The sequence below is a fragment of the Somniosus microcephalus genome, chromosome 7, assembly GCF_052327205.1.
Source record: "Somniosus microcephalus isolate GS21.2 chromosome 7, FLI_Smic_1.0, whole genome shotgun sequence".
NCBI classification, from domain to species: domain Eukaryota; kingdom Metazoa; phylum Chordata; class Chondrichthyes; order Squaliformes; family Somniosidae; genus Somniosus; species Somniosus microcephalus.
In genome coordinates this window covers 248,733,445-248,749,755 of record NC_140993.1, presented here as the reverse complement: position 1 = coordinate 248,749,755, position 16,311 = coordinate 248,733,445, and the positions used below count along the sequence as shown (strand labels likewise).

Sequence of the window (16,311 nt, the reverse complement as noted above, 5' to 3'; positions counted from 1 at the left end):
GCAGGTATGCAGTCTTAAATAAAAGTACTTTACTAGAATCACACAGATAAACAGTTATAAACATAGGAGCTCAAGACAAGCTACCACTAGGCAACGGCTTGTCAAGACTGAGCACAGAGGGAAGAAACCACAGAACTTAAATACAAGCAAAAACAGGTGAAACCAATAAACCTGATAAAAGGCAGTTAAGTAAACTAGTAACAATTTAGCAAAGGGAAACAAACAAGTGAAGGTGCCATCTAGGGGTTACTGAGGGAACTAACCGGCACCCTCACAAATATGGCATCCGACGCACTTTAGTTCCAGATCGGCCGCGGCAGATTGTGATCCAAAGTTTAGAGGCCTGATGCCCATTATACAGGCCGTAAATTTAACCTCTCCCCCATTCTGATTAACCCTAAGCAATGCTACAGGAAATTGACACTTGTGTGCGTATGTACGGACACAAAAGCAAAATACTGCAAATCGGAAATAAAAACAGAAAATGCTGGAAATACTCAACAGGTCAGGAAGCATCTGTGGAGAGAGAAACTGATGAAAGGTCATCAATCTGAAACGTTAACTCGTGTGTATATATCATTTTATATATATATATATACACACACACACACACATATACGTAGAGAAGTGTGTTGGCTATACATATATACAGTTGCCAGTGGCACAGCAACTTAATTTCATGAGGGTCAAAGATTACACATCGAGAATATTTTCCATTAGCAAATGGATGATGTGTTTCACACATTTTGATTGACTGGTAAGCAGTGACAAATACTTGATAGGGTGGCATGTGCTGTGCTTTTAGAAGTTGAAGACGGTGCTGCAAGCAGTCTGTCTTTTAAAGGCCACACTGTAATCTTCAGCTGTAGTCTGGTCTCCAGCAGCTCCACACAGAGAGCTTTTGGGATATAGGGAAAAGAAACCAGTGAGCGGGGAATTTTTCAGACCAACTAGCAAATTGCAAAAGAATATTAAGACATGCAAAAAAAACAAAATGGAATAATTCCAGGGATATGTTATCAATATGTTAAACCATGCATTAGGATTGTCCATAAATGTTACACATACTGTGTATTGACTGTGACTCCAAAGTAAACAATGGACAGAGGATTGTTCCAGTTGCTATGTGTAGTGACCTCATAAATATGCTCATGAACAGTTTCTCTAGTCTGGTATTTCTAGCAAGACTGTAAAACCATTCTGTTAGACATAGAAAGCAAAGCAATTTTCCCCCTATGCGCCTAAGGTACAACTTAATTACTTTTTTGGGGCTCATTTTTCGAGGCATTTGGTAAAAACCAACGCGTTACTCTGCAAGGTGGCCAACAGCAGGAGTTCAGTCAGCTAAGGTCTAATGATTCCTTCAATGTGGCTGCCAACATCTCTACTTCTTTCCCCCAACCCGTCTGTTGTGTATGTAATATGTGTGCTACTTTGAACCTATGGACAGGACTGCACTACTTGTAGGGCGTAGTGATACGCAGTACCACTCCTGGCCATAGGGGTATAAATAGTACTGTGGGTACTGATCTCCCCTCAGTTCCTGCCTGTGGGCATGAAGTAAAGACCTACGTATAGTCCCTACCTCCAACCAGTAAAGACCTGTTTGAGTTATACGTTTAAGTCTTTGTGTTAATTGTTCAATACAATACACATACTTAACACTGGCGACGAGTCAGGTTCTTACCCTGCGGCAGTTGAAGAGAGGTTTCAAACATCACCACCCCACTAGAAGCGACAGGCTTTAGGACTCTGAAGCCTCCATCAGCGACTGAGCACTGGAGTGCAGCAGCCATCCTGACAGCTTCCAGCGACTGACAGAAGTCTTTCTGCAGTTTCCTTGTTCAACCTAGGTGGTGGGGTAAGCCGTGCAGCGTTGGCTGCAAAGACAGGGCTGGGGAAGTTGGAGAAGATAAGGGCGATCGCAATCCCTGATAAGAGCCGCGGTGAAACGCGCGAGCGGGTAAGCCAGAGCCCGGGAGGGAGCGAGCAAGAGCCGCTTCGGTCGGGAGCCACTTCGCGATCCAGCGATCGCATCCGCTGATAAGGGCCGCACTCGGGCGATCGCGGCGAAGATAAGGGCCGCACTCGGGGGCTGAAGGGAGACGGCGTCGGGGGACGGGTGAAGACCGCCAAGCGCGGGAAAACCGCCATTTTGTGGGCGGAGGACGACGGCAAGAGCGGGAAGCCGCCATCTTTGATAACAAGTAAAGAAAATAAAATCTGAGAAATTGCAAATCTACAATGCCTAAACACGGGAATATTAGCACCTTTGATAGTGACCTCGAAGATTGGGCCATATATGTTGAAAGAGTAAAAAATTATTGTAAGGCCAATAAAATTCGTGACCAAGATAAAGCTCTAACATTATTAAATTTAATGGGTGCGAAGACATACGGGCAATTGAAACACCTGTTATCACCAGATGAACCGGCGGATAAGACGTTCGATGAGATTGTTACTGTCCTGAAAGATCATCTAAACCCCACGCCGCTGATGCTAGCGGAACGATTTAAATTTTATGACAGAAGGCAGCTACAGCATGAAAGCAATGCTGAATATTTGCTGGAATTGCGTAAATTAGCGAAATATTGCCAGTTTGGAACGGGACTGACAGATGCACTACGAGACAAATTTGTGTGTGGTTTATTTAAACAGGATACACAAAAGCGACTGCTCGAGGAGAATGAGCTGACGCTTGAGAAGGCGGTCACTATGGCAGCAGCACACGAAGCCGCAGCGAGAGGCACGGCAGTAATGCAGCTACGGTCACCGGAGCTCAGTGCACACAAATTGGGTGTGAGTTCTGGCAAATGTTATCGTTGTGGAAAGACAACGCATGATCAGAACCAGTGTTGGTTTAAAAACCAAGAATGTAGAACTTGTGGTAGGCTTGGACATATAGCTAGAGTATGCAGGTCAGCGAAGAAGACCAGCAACAAGAAGTCACCGCAAGGAAAATACGCAAAGGTACACAAGGTGGCCGAACAGGAGTCCGATTCAGACGCTAGCAGTAATGAACTGGCTAGCTTAAGCTGTAATGAACTGGCTAGCTTAAGAGTACTCAACGCTGGTAAGGGTGCAGACCTCCAGACAATTTGGGTCACTCTTCAGATAGAAGGAGTCCAAGTAAAACTGGAATTGGACACTGGATCGGCATTGACGGTCATAAATAAGAAAGATTACGGAAAGTTATTCCAACATATTCCCCTACAGGATACGGGGATTATATTGAAAACATACACGGGGCAAAGAGTGTACCCCATCGGGAAAATAGAGGTTGCAGTGGTCCACAAGGGCGAAGACAGTCAAATAATGGACTTATATGTGATATCTGAAGGAGGTCCTCCACTACTAGGACGGGAGTGGATTAGGAAAATGAATATGGACTGGCATTTCCTACAAACAATAACGAGTGAGAACTCGGTGAAGATAGTCGGCCCAGACTCTGGAACGGATGATGGTAAGCCCAACTCAGGTGCAAAAGACAAAGTTTCAGCACAGAATTCCACTGAGCAACAACAACATAGTTTAACTGTGGATTCTGAGTCTGGCAAGTCTACTGATGTGCCCATTTCTGAGGGACACCGGGCTCGAACTCAACTCCATTTCAAACTACAACAGCAATTAGAACAAATGCTTCGCCGTTTTGAGCAAGAGTTGAATGCAACGAAAGAGTTCTTTGATATAGAGTTGGAGAATCTGGAAAGACAACAGAAGCAGCTGATGGAGAAAATGGAGCAGGAGCACACAAAACGTCTGATGTCAGAGGAGTTAACGGTCAGCCAACTCCTGCATATGCTGAAGGACAGGACTCTGAAATGGAAAAAAACTTGAACACGAACTTCAATATTCAAACGAAAGGGGTTCGGAGCTCTCAAAGGTTATTGGAAGAGCTGAGGTGGCAACACAGACTGAGATGACTGCAACAGAGCAGCCCTTGGATGCCAAAAGTACGCTGACTCACGTCAACGTAGAACAACAGACCGCTGAAACAGCTGCTCCAGTAGAGGGATTGAATAGTCCGATCAATCAATCTCCAAAAGAAGTTGAAGTAGTAAAATCTCAAATGAGGTCATTAGTAAACGACTTGCTGAAAGCCCAGAAAAAGCTGGATGAAGAGGTACGCATGAAGAAGTCTCTTCAGGAAAGATGTCTGGACTTGGAACAAAAGCTGGCTAACGCCCAGCTGGGTATGGAGGAAATAGAAGACCCTCTCGCTGGCCTAGATCAGGACGACACCGAATATTACTATGTCCTGTCCTGCCCAACTTGTAACTTCGACTCCCACCATACAGAAATCATGGAGCACCGAAAGTCTACGGAACATCGGGAGAAGGTGGCTCTACTACGGAAAAAGGAGGAAGAGAAGGAGGAACTGCGCATGCAGCTGGCAGCGGAGCCCAGAGAGTCTCCAAGAAGCAGAAAAGGAAAAGTCGAAACAGAAGATGACCCATCTGAACCATTATTACCTCTACCAGATCACACACGTGGTCCCTCCGAACGGAGCCAATTCAGTTCGGAAGTTCAAACTGTTAAATCCATGGAAGGACTATTGAATGAGTCACTCCAGCAACGTGAACCGACTACACCACAGAGATTGAATCTGTGAACTGTTTTCCGCAGAGACTGAATCTGTGATCTGTTTTGACATGAAGTTATCTATGTATCTATGTTATTCTGTTATGTAAACCTGAAGTTATATATGTATATATGTTATTACGTTATGTTAAATGGGGAGATGACTGTAAAGCTAGGAAGGGAGGAATGTTGTGTATGTAATATGTGTGCTACTTTGAACCTATGGACAGGACTGCACTACTTGTAGGGCGTAGTGATACGCAGTACCACTCCTGGCCATAGGGGTATAAATAGTACTGTGGGTACTGATCTCCCCTCAGTTCCCGCCTGTGGGCATGAAGTAAAGACCTACGTATAGTCCCTACCTCCAACCAGTAAAGACCTGTTTGAGTTATACGTTTAAGTCTTTGTGTTAATTGTTCAATACAATACACATACTTAACACCGTCCACACATATAGGGGTAGGAATTCATTGTCGTCCGGTTTGGTGGCGTTTTAACTCGATGGATTTCAGGCTGCTTGCCTCGCCGGCAGTGGCCCCAAGGCAAGTCCTGGGTGCTGGGTGAGTGACAACGGGGTGCGAGGGCGAACACAAGTACTGTGGAGTTGGGGGAGCAGTCTTCTGGCTCCTCAAGAATAAATTTCGGGGAAAAAATGACTTTTTGCTGCCAGTCGCTGCTTAGGCCGCAGCAACCGCTAAACAATCCGTTCCGCTCATCGGAATACAATTTCAGAGGGGGTCTAAAACTGGTGTTAGGCCCCTCACTTACATATGTAAAGCCCTAATGCATGTTTTAGGTGGCCGCCAGGGATGCCTGAAAAATAGCCCAGCCCAATATCGGGTTGGGCATCTTTCATGCGACTTTGGGGTGCAGGACTGTTGGTCCCCGAAATTGGACCAAACTGTGCCCCTTTTATCCCTGTAAAATGTGTGCAAATGCGGTCCAATTTCTACCCCACACTTCCTTCTTTTCCAGGACCATTCAGGTGTTGATGTAACGGAGATCCCATGCAAACAGCACGACACTTCTTTCCTTGATAAGATTTCAGCACACTCGTAACTGAACCATCTCATCCAATGGGCCTAAATTAAGTTTTCATGATCAGATGTGTTGTCACATGGAACCACTTTCTCCCAGCGAAAGAAGATGAATCACCTGCGATTAGTTATTGCACACTAAATTACTTAAACACTATTTTTACACATGTTATCAGATAGACATATTGAAAGGTTATTACAAAATCGGTCTTTCGGCAATTAAAGGGGTCTTACCCGTTGCTTGATATTCTCAATTGCAAAAATACTCCAAACATAGAGAAATAGTTTTAAAAGAACAGAATGATATGCACCTTTTGGCTCAATTGCAGCAGCTGAAGAAGCTCGGGAACAAGACATGCTGCGGAGAACAGCACGTGGCACAGGATAAATTGTCTCTGCTCCTCACCTAAAGCCAGTGACCCATGCTGAGGGATGGTTTTATAGACACTGATAATCCTTAACTATCTTACTCAAGTAGTCATTCATGTGTCTGCAGCCTATGTGACCATGGAGGAAGGGGACACTACACAATTAAGCCTGTTCTTCTCACCCAATTGCACACGTCCACTTTTGTGAGGGGGAAGGGGAAAGAGTGGTTAATGTGAAAAAAGACAGGTTGGTAAGACCTCCTCAAATCAGTGCTGCATTCTATCTGTGCAGTGGATGTAGTTTAATGTTTTAGAGATTAATAGTTACAAAATCAAGACGGCAAATTTCAAACGTGAATTTGAGCAGTCGAACCCTCAAACTGGACTAAGTTTTTTTTAAATAAACTGAAGAAGATGCAGAAGAGACTGTGATGCATAAAATTCACACCTGCATTACCTTGTGCATCACCTAACGTGTATTGCAGTAAGAAGGGCTGGCAAGAAAAGTAACATCATAACCTAGCGCCATCTTTTATTTGAGGGAAAAGAACAAACAGGTGGGCTGCATACCTGATAGCTCGGACGTGTTTCATGAGCCGAAGCCAAAGGAATATGATGGTCACAGCAAACAGTCGAATATGCGCAGTGTGCATCATTTCATTGTGCATTGACAGATCAGCCGCGTAAGTTGCTATCAGAGCAAAGAGCAGCAGATAAACCATCCAGTCAAACAAATTCCTAGAAAAAAGAATGGCAACAATCATGTCAATGATGATAAGCATAAGCAAGTACAGATGGTGTTCAGAATTAGCATACTAACAGTGCCACAAAGCAGGGACAGCTTGTGTCCTACTCTGTTTAGTTTTCAATCCAAATTATGTTAACTGGCCAGGTGCCAATCTGAGACTGCAGTCTTTCCCAATAGAGAGGAGGGGAAATTGGAGAGGAGAATTGCACCTGAGCAGTGTCTCTACTCCTCATTAGCCAGTTACAGAAGGCATTGGCAGCAGCCACGTATAACATGCTGCGCACCCACCCTTTGCTCCAGGTATCAGGTCAAGCAAAGGAAGAAGAGGTTGAAAGTATAAATAAATGATCAATGTACCTGAACATCACTATCCCCAGAAAAACAACTGATTACTAAAAACATTGAACACACAAAATAAAGAGAAAGAACTTGGATTTATATAGCGCCTTTCACAACCTCAGAATGATCCAAAGCGCTTTACAGCCAATGAAGTACTTTTTGAAGTGCAGTCACTGTTGTAACATAGAAAGCGCAGCTGCCAATTTACGCACAGCAAGCTTCCACAAACAGCAATGAAATAAATGTTTTAGTGATGTTGGTTGAGGGATAAATGTTGGCCAGGACACTGATATATATCACATATATATACTTTTAATGATTTGTAACTGAAAATGCAAATGTATTTAATTTAACACCTCTCGTTATAATTCCCACCCCTCTCCATTTTTGTATCAACTAAGAGCCCATATCCCAGATCTCCAGCTCAAGCAGGACAGTGGATCTGTCCAAGTCTCATCCATCTCCACAGACTCTCATCAATGCCACTCCCCTTCTCATTCAGTGCTCGAGTGATAGGTGAAGACACCCCTGCTCAGTTATCTCTCTTTCTTCGAGGTAACCAGACAAAGATTGGCACACATCCTTCCAGGACAAACCTGAGTGAAGATGCTAGTGGAGACCAGGGTCCAAATTCCAACACGGTTGCTGCAGCTTCCCCATCAGTGCCCCTCTTAAAAGCAATCAGTTGCAAAATTCAGATAACTAATTACAGGTGCACTATCCCTTATCCGAAACCCTTGGGACCAGATGTTTTTCGGAATTCTTCGGATTTCAGAATGGTATTCAGAATCAGTATGTAACACCCTAGCGGGGGTCTGGGCAGCACCCCGTAAGTAAACACATTAATATTTCTGCAGCGAATCTTATGAATATTCACACTGAGTGGGATAAATAAAGACTATAAATAGTATTACAGTTTATTTGTACAGTAATAATTTGGTAAATTAAATAGTGGGATAAATATAGACCATAAATACTCTCGTTACGCTCCACGAAAAAACTTTCGGTTTTCAGAGGTTTTCGAATTTCGGAATTGCGGATAAGGGATAGTCTACCTGTATAATATTTTTAAGCCAATTTCTGTTGATTTTTTTTGAACATTTTTCCTTAAATGGCTAGCACTGATGTCATTGTCAGGAAACTGGCTAGGAACAGTCACTATGTCCTTCACAAATGATGGAGCTGATATAATAAAATCAGTTCAAATAAGGGGATTGCTAAAGCCCTCTATGTTAACATTGACAATTGTACCCATGAATTTTAATTCAGCTTCCTTCTCTGTTTAGCACAGTAACTTCTCTCGGTTTCCCCGACTGTCATTGCTGCTCGGTCAAACCCATTCAACTCAATCAGTTCAACTATATAGAGTCATAAGGGCACAGAAGGAGGCCATTTGGCCCATCGAGTCCACGCCGGCTCTCTGCAGAGCAATCCAGTCAGTGCCATTCCCCCGCTCTATCCCCGTAGCCCTGCAAGTTTATTTCTCCCAAGTGCCTATCCAGTCTCCCCTTGAAAGCATTGAGTGTTTCCGCTTCCACCACTTCCGTCGGCAGCGAGTTCCAGGTCCTCACCACAACCCCTCTGTAACTCTTGCCCAAAACCTTAAATCTGTGTCCCCTAGTCCTTGTACCATCAACTAGTGGGAACAGCCTTTCCCCGTCTAGCGTATCCAAACCAGTCATAATCTTGTACACCTCTATCAAATCATCCCTCAACCTCCTTTGCTCTAATGAAAACAAATTCAGCTTCTCCAACTTGTCCTGGTAGCTAAGATCCCCCATCCCCGGAACCATTCTGGTAAATCTCCTCTGTACCCTCTCAAGTGCCTTCACATCCTTCCTAATGTGTGGTGACCAGAACTGGACGCAATACTCCAGTTGTGGCCTAACCAGCGCTTTATAAAGGTTCAGCATAACTTTTCTAATCAATACCTCTGACATAAGAAAACTGCTAGGCACTTGCTCAAAGTATTAAACAAGGCTTCAATCGACTTTTTCCACAACATGGAAGTCTAGTTATCCTTCACTAGTTCCTGTTTACAAAGTGTCCCTGAGCAAGCTGGGCCCGTGCCCGAGTATTTATACTCTCCCTGGACAGCGCCACCAGCAGGCTGCCCAGTATATTTCATAAGTCATTTCTACATGAATGGCACGATTTATGTCAACTGCTATTTATGAAGCCCAAGATCCCATATGCTTTGCTAACCACTCTCTCAATATGTCCCACCACCTTCAGGGACCTATGCACATTAACTCCCAGTTCCCTCTATCCCTGTACACTCTTTGAAACTGTGTTATTAAGTGTATATTGCCTCTCCCTGTTGTTTCTGCCAAAATGCATCACCTCACACTTCTCTGTATTAAATTCCATCTGCCACTTGCCTGCCCATTCTGCTAGCCTTTCTATGTCCTGTTGCAGTTGATTGATATCATCATCACTGTTTGCCACACCCCCAAGTTTGATGTCATCGGCAAATTTAGAAATTCTACTCTGTATTCCAATATCCAGGTCATTTACATATATCTCAAAAAAAGCAGTGGCCCCAGCACTGACCGTTGGGGAACACCACTGTCTACCATCCTCCAGTCTGAAAAACAGCCATTTACCACAACTCGCTGTTTTCTGTCCTTAAGCCAATTCCTTATCCAAGCTGCAATTTTCTTAACCAGCCTTCTATGTGATGCTTTGTCAAATGCCTTCCTAAAATCCATGCAGACAATATCCATTGCATTCCCTTCATCAATCTTCCCTGTTACTTCATCAAAAATTGCAATTAGATTAGTCAAACATGGTCTGCCTTTTACAAATCCGTGTTGGCTCTCCTAAATTAGTTTAAACCTCTCCAGGTGCCAGTTAATTTTTTCCTTAATTATTGTTTCTAAAACTTTACCCACCACTAATGTTAAACTGACCGGCCTGCAGTTACTAGGATTGTCCTTACACCCTTTCTTTAACAATGGTGTCACATTTGCCACTTTCCAATCCTCAGGCACTTCCCCTGCATCTAGGGAAGATTGGAAAATTATGGCAAGCCCTTCTGCTATCTCCTCTCCCAATTCCCTTAGCAACCTGGGATGCAAGCCATCTGGACCGGGCGACTTATCCACTCTAAGCATACCCAGCCTTTCTAGTACATCCTGTCTATCAATTTTCACCCCTATATAATACATTATCATTTGTAACTATGACTTTAAATTTTTAAACTCATAGAAACATAGAAGATAAGAGGAGTAGGCCATTCGGCCCCTCGAGCCTACTCCGCCATTCAATGAGATCATGGCTGATCATCCAAACTCAGTACCCTGTCCCTGCCTTCTCCCCATATCCCTTGATCCCTTTAGCCTTAAGAAATATATCTAACTCCTTCTTGAATATATTTAATGAATTGGCCTCAACTGCCTTCTATGGTAGAGAATTCCACAGGTTCACCACTCTCTGGGGGAAGAAATTCCTTCTCATCTCTGTCCTAAATGGCTTACCCCTTATCATTAGACTGTGACCCCTGGTTCTGGACTCCCCCGCCATCAGGAACATCCTTCCTGCATCTAGTCTGTCTAGTCCTGTTAAAATTTTATAAGTTTCAATGAGATCCCCTCTCATTCTTCTAAACACCAGCGAGTATAAGCCCAATCGACCCAATCTCTCCTCATACGTCATTCCTGCCATCCCAGGTATCAGTCTGGTGAATCTTTGCTGCACTCCCTCCATGGCAAGAACATCCTTCCTCAGATAAGGCGACCAAAACTGCACACAATACTCAAGGTGTGGTCTCACCAAGGCCCTGTACAACTGCAGCAAGATATCCTTGTTCCTGTACTCGAACCCTCTCGCTACGAAGGCCAACATACCATTTGTCTTCTTAACCGCCTGCTGCACCTGCATGCTTACCTTCAGGGACTGGTGCACAAGGACACCCAGGTCTCATTGCACTTCCCCTTCTCCCAATCTATTGCCGTTCAGATAATAATCTGCCTTCCTGTTTTTGCCACCAATGTGGATAACCTCGCATTTATCCACATTATACTGCATCTACTATGCATCTGCCCAATCACCCAACCTGTCCAAATCATACTGGAGTTTCTCGGCATCCTCCTCACAACACACACGCCCATCCAGCTTTGTGTCATCTGCAAACTTGAGATATTACATCGAGTTCCCTCGTCTAGATCATTAATATATATTGTGAATAGCTGGGGTCCTAGGACCGATCCCTACAGTACCCCACTAGTCACTGCCTGCCACTCGTAAAAAGAGCCGTTTATTCCAACTCTTTGCTTCCTGTCTGCCAACCAGTTCTCTATCCAAGTCAATACCTTGCCCCCAATCCCATGTGCCTTAACTTTACACGCTAATCTCTTATGTGGGACCTTATCGAAAGCCTTCTGAAAGTCCAAATACACCACATCCACTGGTTCTCCCTTATCTATTCTACCAGTTACATCCTCAAAAAATTCCAGTAGATTAGTCAAGCACGATTTACCTTTTGTAAATCCATGTTGACTTTGTCCGATCCCGTCACTGTTTTTCAAGTGCTCTGCTATTACATCTTTAATAATGGACTCTAGCATTTTCCCCACTACCGATGTCAGGCTTACCGGTCTATAATTCCCCGTTTTAACTCTACCACCTTTTTTGAACAGTGGGGTAACATTAGCTACCCTCCAATCCATGGGAACTGTTCCAGAGTCTATAGAATTTTGGATGATGACCAGCAATGCATCTACTATTTCTAGGGCCACTTCCTTAAGTACCTTGGATGTAAACTATCAGGCCCTGGGGATTTATCGGCCTTCAATGCCGTGAATTTCTCTACAAATACTGATTTCATTCAATTCCTCCCTCTCATTAGACCCTATGGCCTAGAAATTCGGTATAGCTGCGTTTGGGGGCGCTAGTCCTGGCAATGCGCAAAGTTTAGCGCCAGGCGCAATTTAGCGCCACCTAGCGCGATATTGGGTTGCAGCGCCCCTAAAGGTGATTGCAGCGCTAAATCAGGCGCTGCACTCTACTCTTAAGGCGCTAACCCGGCGGCGCAACCCAATTTCGCGGCAGCGGGGCACAGCGAGGGTGCTGTCAATAATCACTTTCCCTGAGACACACTGGCGCCGGCCAGCTCTTAAAGGGGCAGGTCAATTGGCATCACCAGACACACTCACTGCCTTGTAGGCCTTCAAAGCGGTGGGAGCCTACCTGTGGCGCACCAGCCTAGCAAGACATGGAAAGGGTGAGGCAGAGGGCGGAACGCCTCACTGATGGGGCATTGGATGCTTTGGTTGGCGCAGTGGAATCAAGGCCAAGGAAGATGATCGGAATGTGATTTATGTTTTGGACAGTCTCCCGGGTGTGAGAGGCAGTTATGTGTCAGTGTATTAGTTTTGCTTTCTGTTGCTATAGCTTTCTCATGTTTGAAGGAACCACATTTTGTGTAATGAAACACTTTCTTCATTTACAATGGCCATGCCTGCTATTTACATGCATCTTGCCCTTCACAGGCTTGGGGGTATCAGACCAGTTCCATTCCTGTTCTTGGAATGGCAGTAAGCGTTCCGTGAGAGGGGCCTAGAAGCTACTTCTGATCAGCCTCTGACGCGCAGCCTGAGAAGAGCCGTTCGCGTAGAAGTTCAGGCCAGCAGGCATCTTCTCAGCCACCGACAGAGATGCCCTGCACTTTATCTGAGGCTGCAGATCTGGCTGAAGCAGCTGGCACAGCTCAGTCACCACCTCCTTTCTAAATCGCAGCCTTCTGACACACTGCTCCTCCGGCATGTTCATGTAGGAAAACCGTTGTCGGAAAACCCTGCCAGCGTAAGGTCTGCTGTGGCGACGTCTGTTGGCCCTCCTCCGTCTGGCCATGCCTGCCCCCCTCTCCCAGCGTCTCAGTGCCCTTTCCAGATGATTCAGCAGCAGGACGTTCCCCTCCAATGCAGCCCCCATAATAAGTGTCCACAGGAAGGTCCCCCGTTGTCAAGGCTCACCAACAGCAAGTTGATGGTCAGAAGGCTGAAGATCGTCTGCCTGCGCTGGCTCAGTGGTCAAATGGCTCTCAGTGTGCAGCTCAGCAACTCTTTGTAGCTCTCGAGGAAGTTGTGCTCCAAAAATGGCTGCCGCTTTTAAACCACACCAGTCCCCTTTAAATAACGCTCCTCCAGCCCGAGAGTGACTTGGTAAGGCCCAGGTAAGCTGTCACTATTAGCGCCAGGCGCTACGGAGGGGGGCGCCACTGAATTTCTGGTCCAGGGCGCCCAAAAGGCGTTGCACACTCAAATGACGTCATAATCAGCCTGCGCCGATGAGCGGGTGCTAAGATTTAGCGCCGGCGCTAAATGCATGCTCAATATGGGGTGAGGCGCTAGGCGCCTTGCGCCCGCCCGGAAATTGGCTAGCGCCCCACTTCTCGGCCTCTTTAGGCGTTAATCGATGGCGCTAACAACCAAATTTCTCCCCCTCTGTTCCCTGACATCTCTGGGAAGTTATTTGTGTCCTCCTTTGTGAAGACAGAACCAAAGTATGTATTTAATTGGTCTGCCATTTCTTTGTTCCCCATTATAAATTCCCCTGACTCTGACTTCAAGGGACCTATGCTTGACTTCACCAATCTTTTTCTCTTCACATATCTGTAAAAGCTTTTACAGTCAGTTTTTATGTTCCCTGCAAGCTTACTCTCATACTCTATTTCCCCCCTCTTAATTAATCCCTTTGTCCTCCTTTGCTGAATCCTAAACTGCTCCCAATCCTCAGGTTTACTGCTTTTTCTGGCCAACTTATATGTCCTCTCCTTGGATCTTATGCTATCCCTAATTTCCCTTGTTAGCCACGGTTGAGTCACCTTTTTTGTTTTATTTTTATGCCAAACAGGGATGAACAAATTCTGTAGTTCATCCATGCAATCTTTGAATGTTTGCCATTGCCTATCCACCATCAACCCTTTGAGTAACATTCCCCAACTCAACAAAGTTGAAAGTACAAATAATTGATCAATGTACCCATGTCATAAAAAAGGATTTCTACAGACTTGAGGTCGATGTTAACCCTACTCGCCTGGCGGAAACTGGGCAGGTAATCTGTTAAAAATGAGAAGGTTGCTTACCTGCTCAGATCCCAACCATTGTCGATATTAACCAGCAGAGTTCTGCAGATGGATGAGGTGCCTGCCTAAAGAAGGTGGGAGCATCATAAACTTATGCAAATTGGAGTCTTACTGCGGAGTGTTGGCAGTGCAAGCTCCAAGCATTTGCCCCTCAAAATTGCAATCGTGGTCCTATGTATGTCATAGGACCTCGATTGGCATATCACAAGTGGCCTCCCCCACCTGAAACAGGCTGGTGCTCAGGCCATTTATCTCACCCAAAGTGGCGGCAGCTGGCACGCCAGTGTAAACGGGGTGGTGCGTCACCCATTGCTGCTACTGCCCCACTTACACCAGGCGTGGGGCCCTTATTATCAGCCCACGGAAGATAGTCAATAGTTGACTGGGGACCACATATTAATATCCAACTAATGCATATTGTACAACTAGAAGAGCTTTAATTAATAGCGTTACCAAAAATCATTAAAATAGTGGGGATGTAAGTCTTCCAGTGCAGCCAGCTGCTTCTTTAGATATGACTCCTCCTGTCAGTAAAAGGAAAATTAGCATTGGATAATCAGTAGCTGTAAACAGATTCTAGCATTAAGCATGAAATTATTAACAGGTGATGCTTCAACTGTGAACATGAAATTAGAAGCAGCATAATAACACATTTATGAAAACAATGGCCCATGAAGATATCTGCTGATATGTTAGGTAACTGATCTAATTAAAAGCTTCTTTTAAACATGTTTGTTTATACACCCCAGTTCTATGATTATCATTTGCTCCATTATTTTGGTCACACCTCACACGTAGACAGAGGCACCACTGAGGTCCTTTGCTGTGAAAGAAAAGTATCAAAGCCAATCAAAAGCGGCAAGTGTTAAGATTTACATGATCGGTATGTCAAGGTCAAACACAGATAGCTACCTCTGGAGCTCAATAGTACTGGGTTGAGTAAACTTGCCAATGGCATTGCAAGAGTTAAATAGCATATTCAACATTAACCGAACTTTTCTGTTGCATAGTAATTATTTACAGGAAATTTACTTATGGAGTTTATTTTTTAATACTTAAGATGCTCTTTCCCATAGAAGATTCATACAGTCATTTTGTGTACCTCTGGCCATCGTGGGTGGCACAGATTTAGATCCTTCATTATTTCCTGGCTTCTCCACGCCTTCCAGCGAGAAAACTTTGTCTTTGAAGAATGGATTTCAATGAATTCCTCTACAACCTGATAGCCAGTGAGTCCGATTGCTATGACAGCAAAAAGAATTCTCCACCAATCCTGTATTCATACCATGTAAGAGAAAGAACCATCTTCAAAAGGAACAAGAGACTAACAATTTAGCATATTTTATTCCTCAGCTACGATTTTCCACCCTGTATTTCTATGGCTTCAGAATCCACACATTAAATGCAACACACATGCTATTCTATATCACGAATACTTCCTGTTACATGATGTGTCAAAGTATGTGTGTTCCAAGCCAAACCTATTTCAGGACTGTGTAAACTCTGACATTCACATCGACCCATTCATCATTCATCCTATGAGTTAGATAATCCTCCCAACAAATCCTCCCAACCGCTTTTGAATTCTGTGAGCAATTTTTTGACCATTTGAAGGAACTGAATTAACATATATATTTGAAATGACATTTTCACTTAAGTACACTAGGCTTATGATTGCATCTTCCCTGTGGTCAATTAAACTCCCTCACATTTTTGGGTTCAATAGTCATCCCAGCCAATTCTCCCAATGGTGTATTTAACACTCAGGTTAATAGCAACATTTCAAAATTGAAGAAAAATAGGGATGAGGGTGGCCGGGGGGCAGGGGGGTGGGGGGAGGGGTGAAGAATGTTGAAGTAAATCAGAATTCTTTCTATATGTCTGATTTCAAAAAGTGTTATTAATGCTTTAACTTTTAGACTTCTGATTGAAACATCTTGGTGAAGGGCCAAGGCCCATAGTACCACCGAGGTTGCAAAAAGCAGGAAAGAAAATGAGGTACGTCAGGAAGAAGTGAATTTGAAATCCATAAAAAGCTGGTAATTTGTGGCCAGAGCCAGAAATGATAATGAAAACTGCCGATTGTTATTAAAAACTCAACTGGTTCATTAATGTCCTTCAGGGAAGGGAATCTGCTAACCCTACTTA

At 44.4% G+C, this 16,311-nt stretch overlaps 1 protein-coding gene across 1 annotated transcript in view; it reads right to left on the bottom strand.

Moving 5' to 3' along the window:
- The window catches only part of LOC147115212 (uncharacterized), a 139,617-nt gene that overhangs the window by 42,296 nt on the left and 81,010 nt on the right, over positions 1 to 16,311 (bottom strand). Inside the window, exons 12-14 of the mRNA XM_085993576.1 lie at positions 15,266 to 15,436; positions 14,617 to 14,687; positions 6,560 to 6,727 (exon numbers count right to left, since the gene is read on the bottom strand). Coding sequence (XP_085849702.1) covers positions 6,560 to 6,727; positions 14,617 to 14,687; positions 15,266 to 15,436 — 410 coding nt within the window. The remainder of the gene's footprint in view (positions 1 to 6,559; positions 6,728 to 14,616; positions 14,688 to 15,265; positions 15,437 to 16,311) is intronic.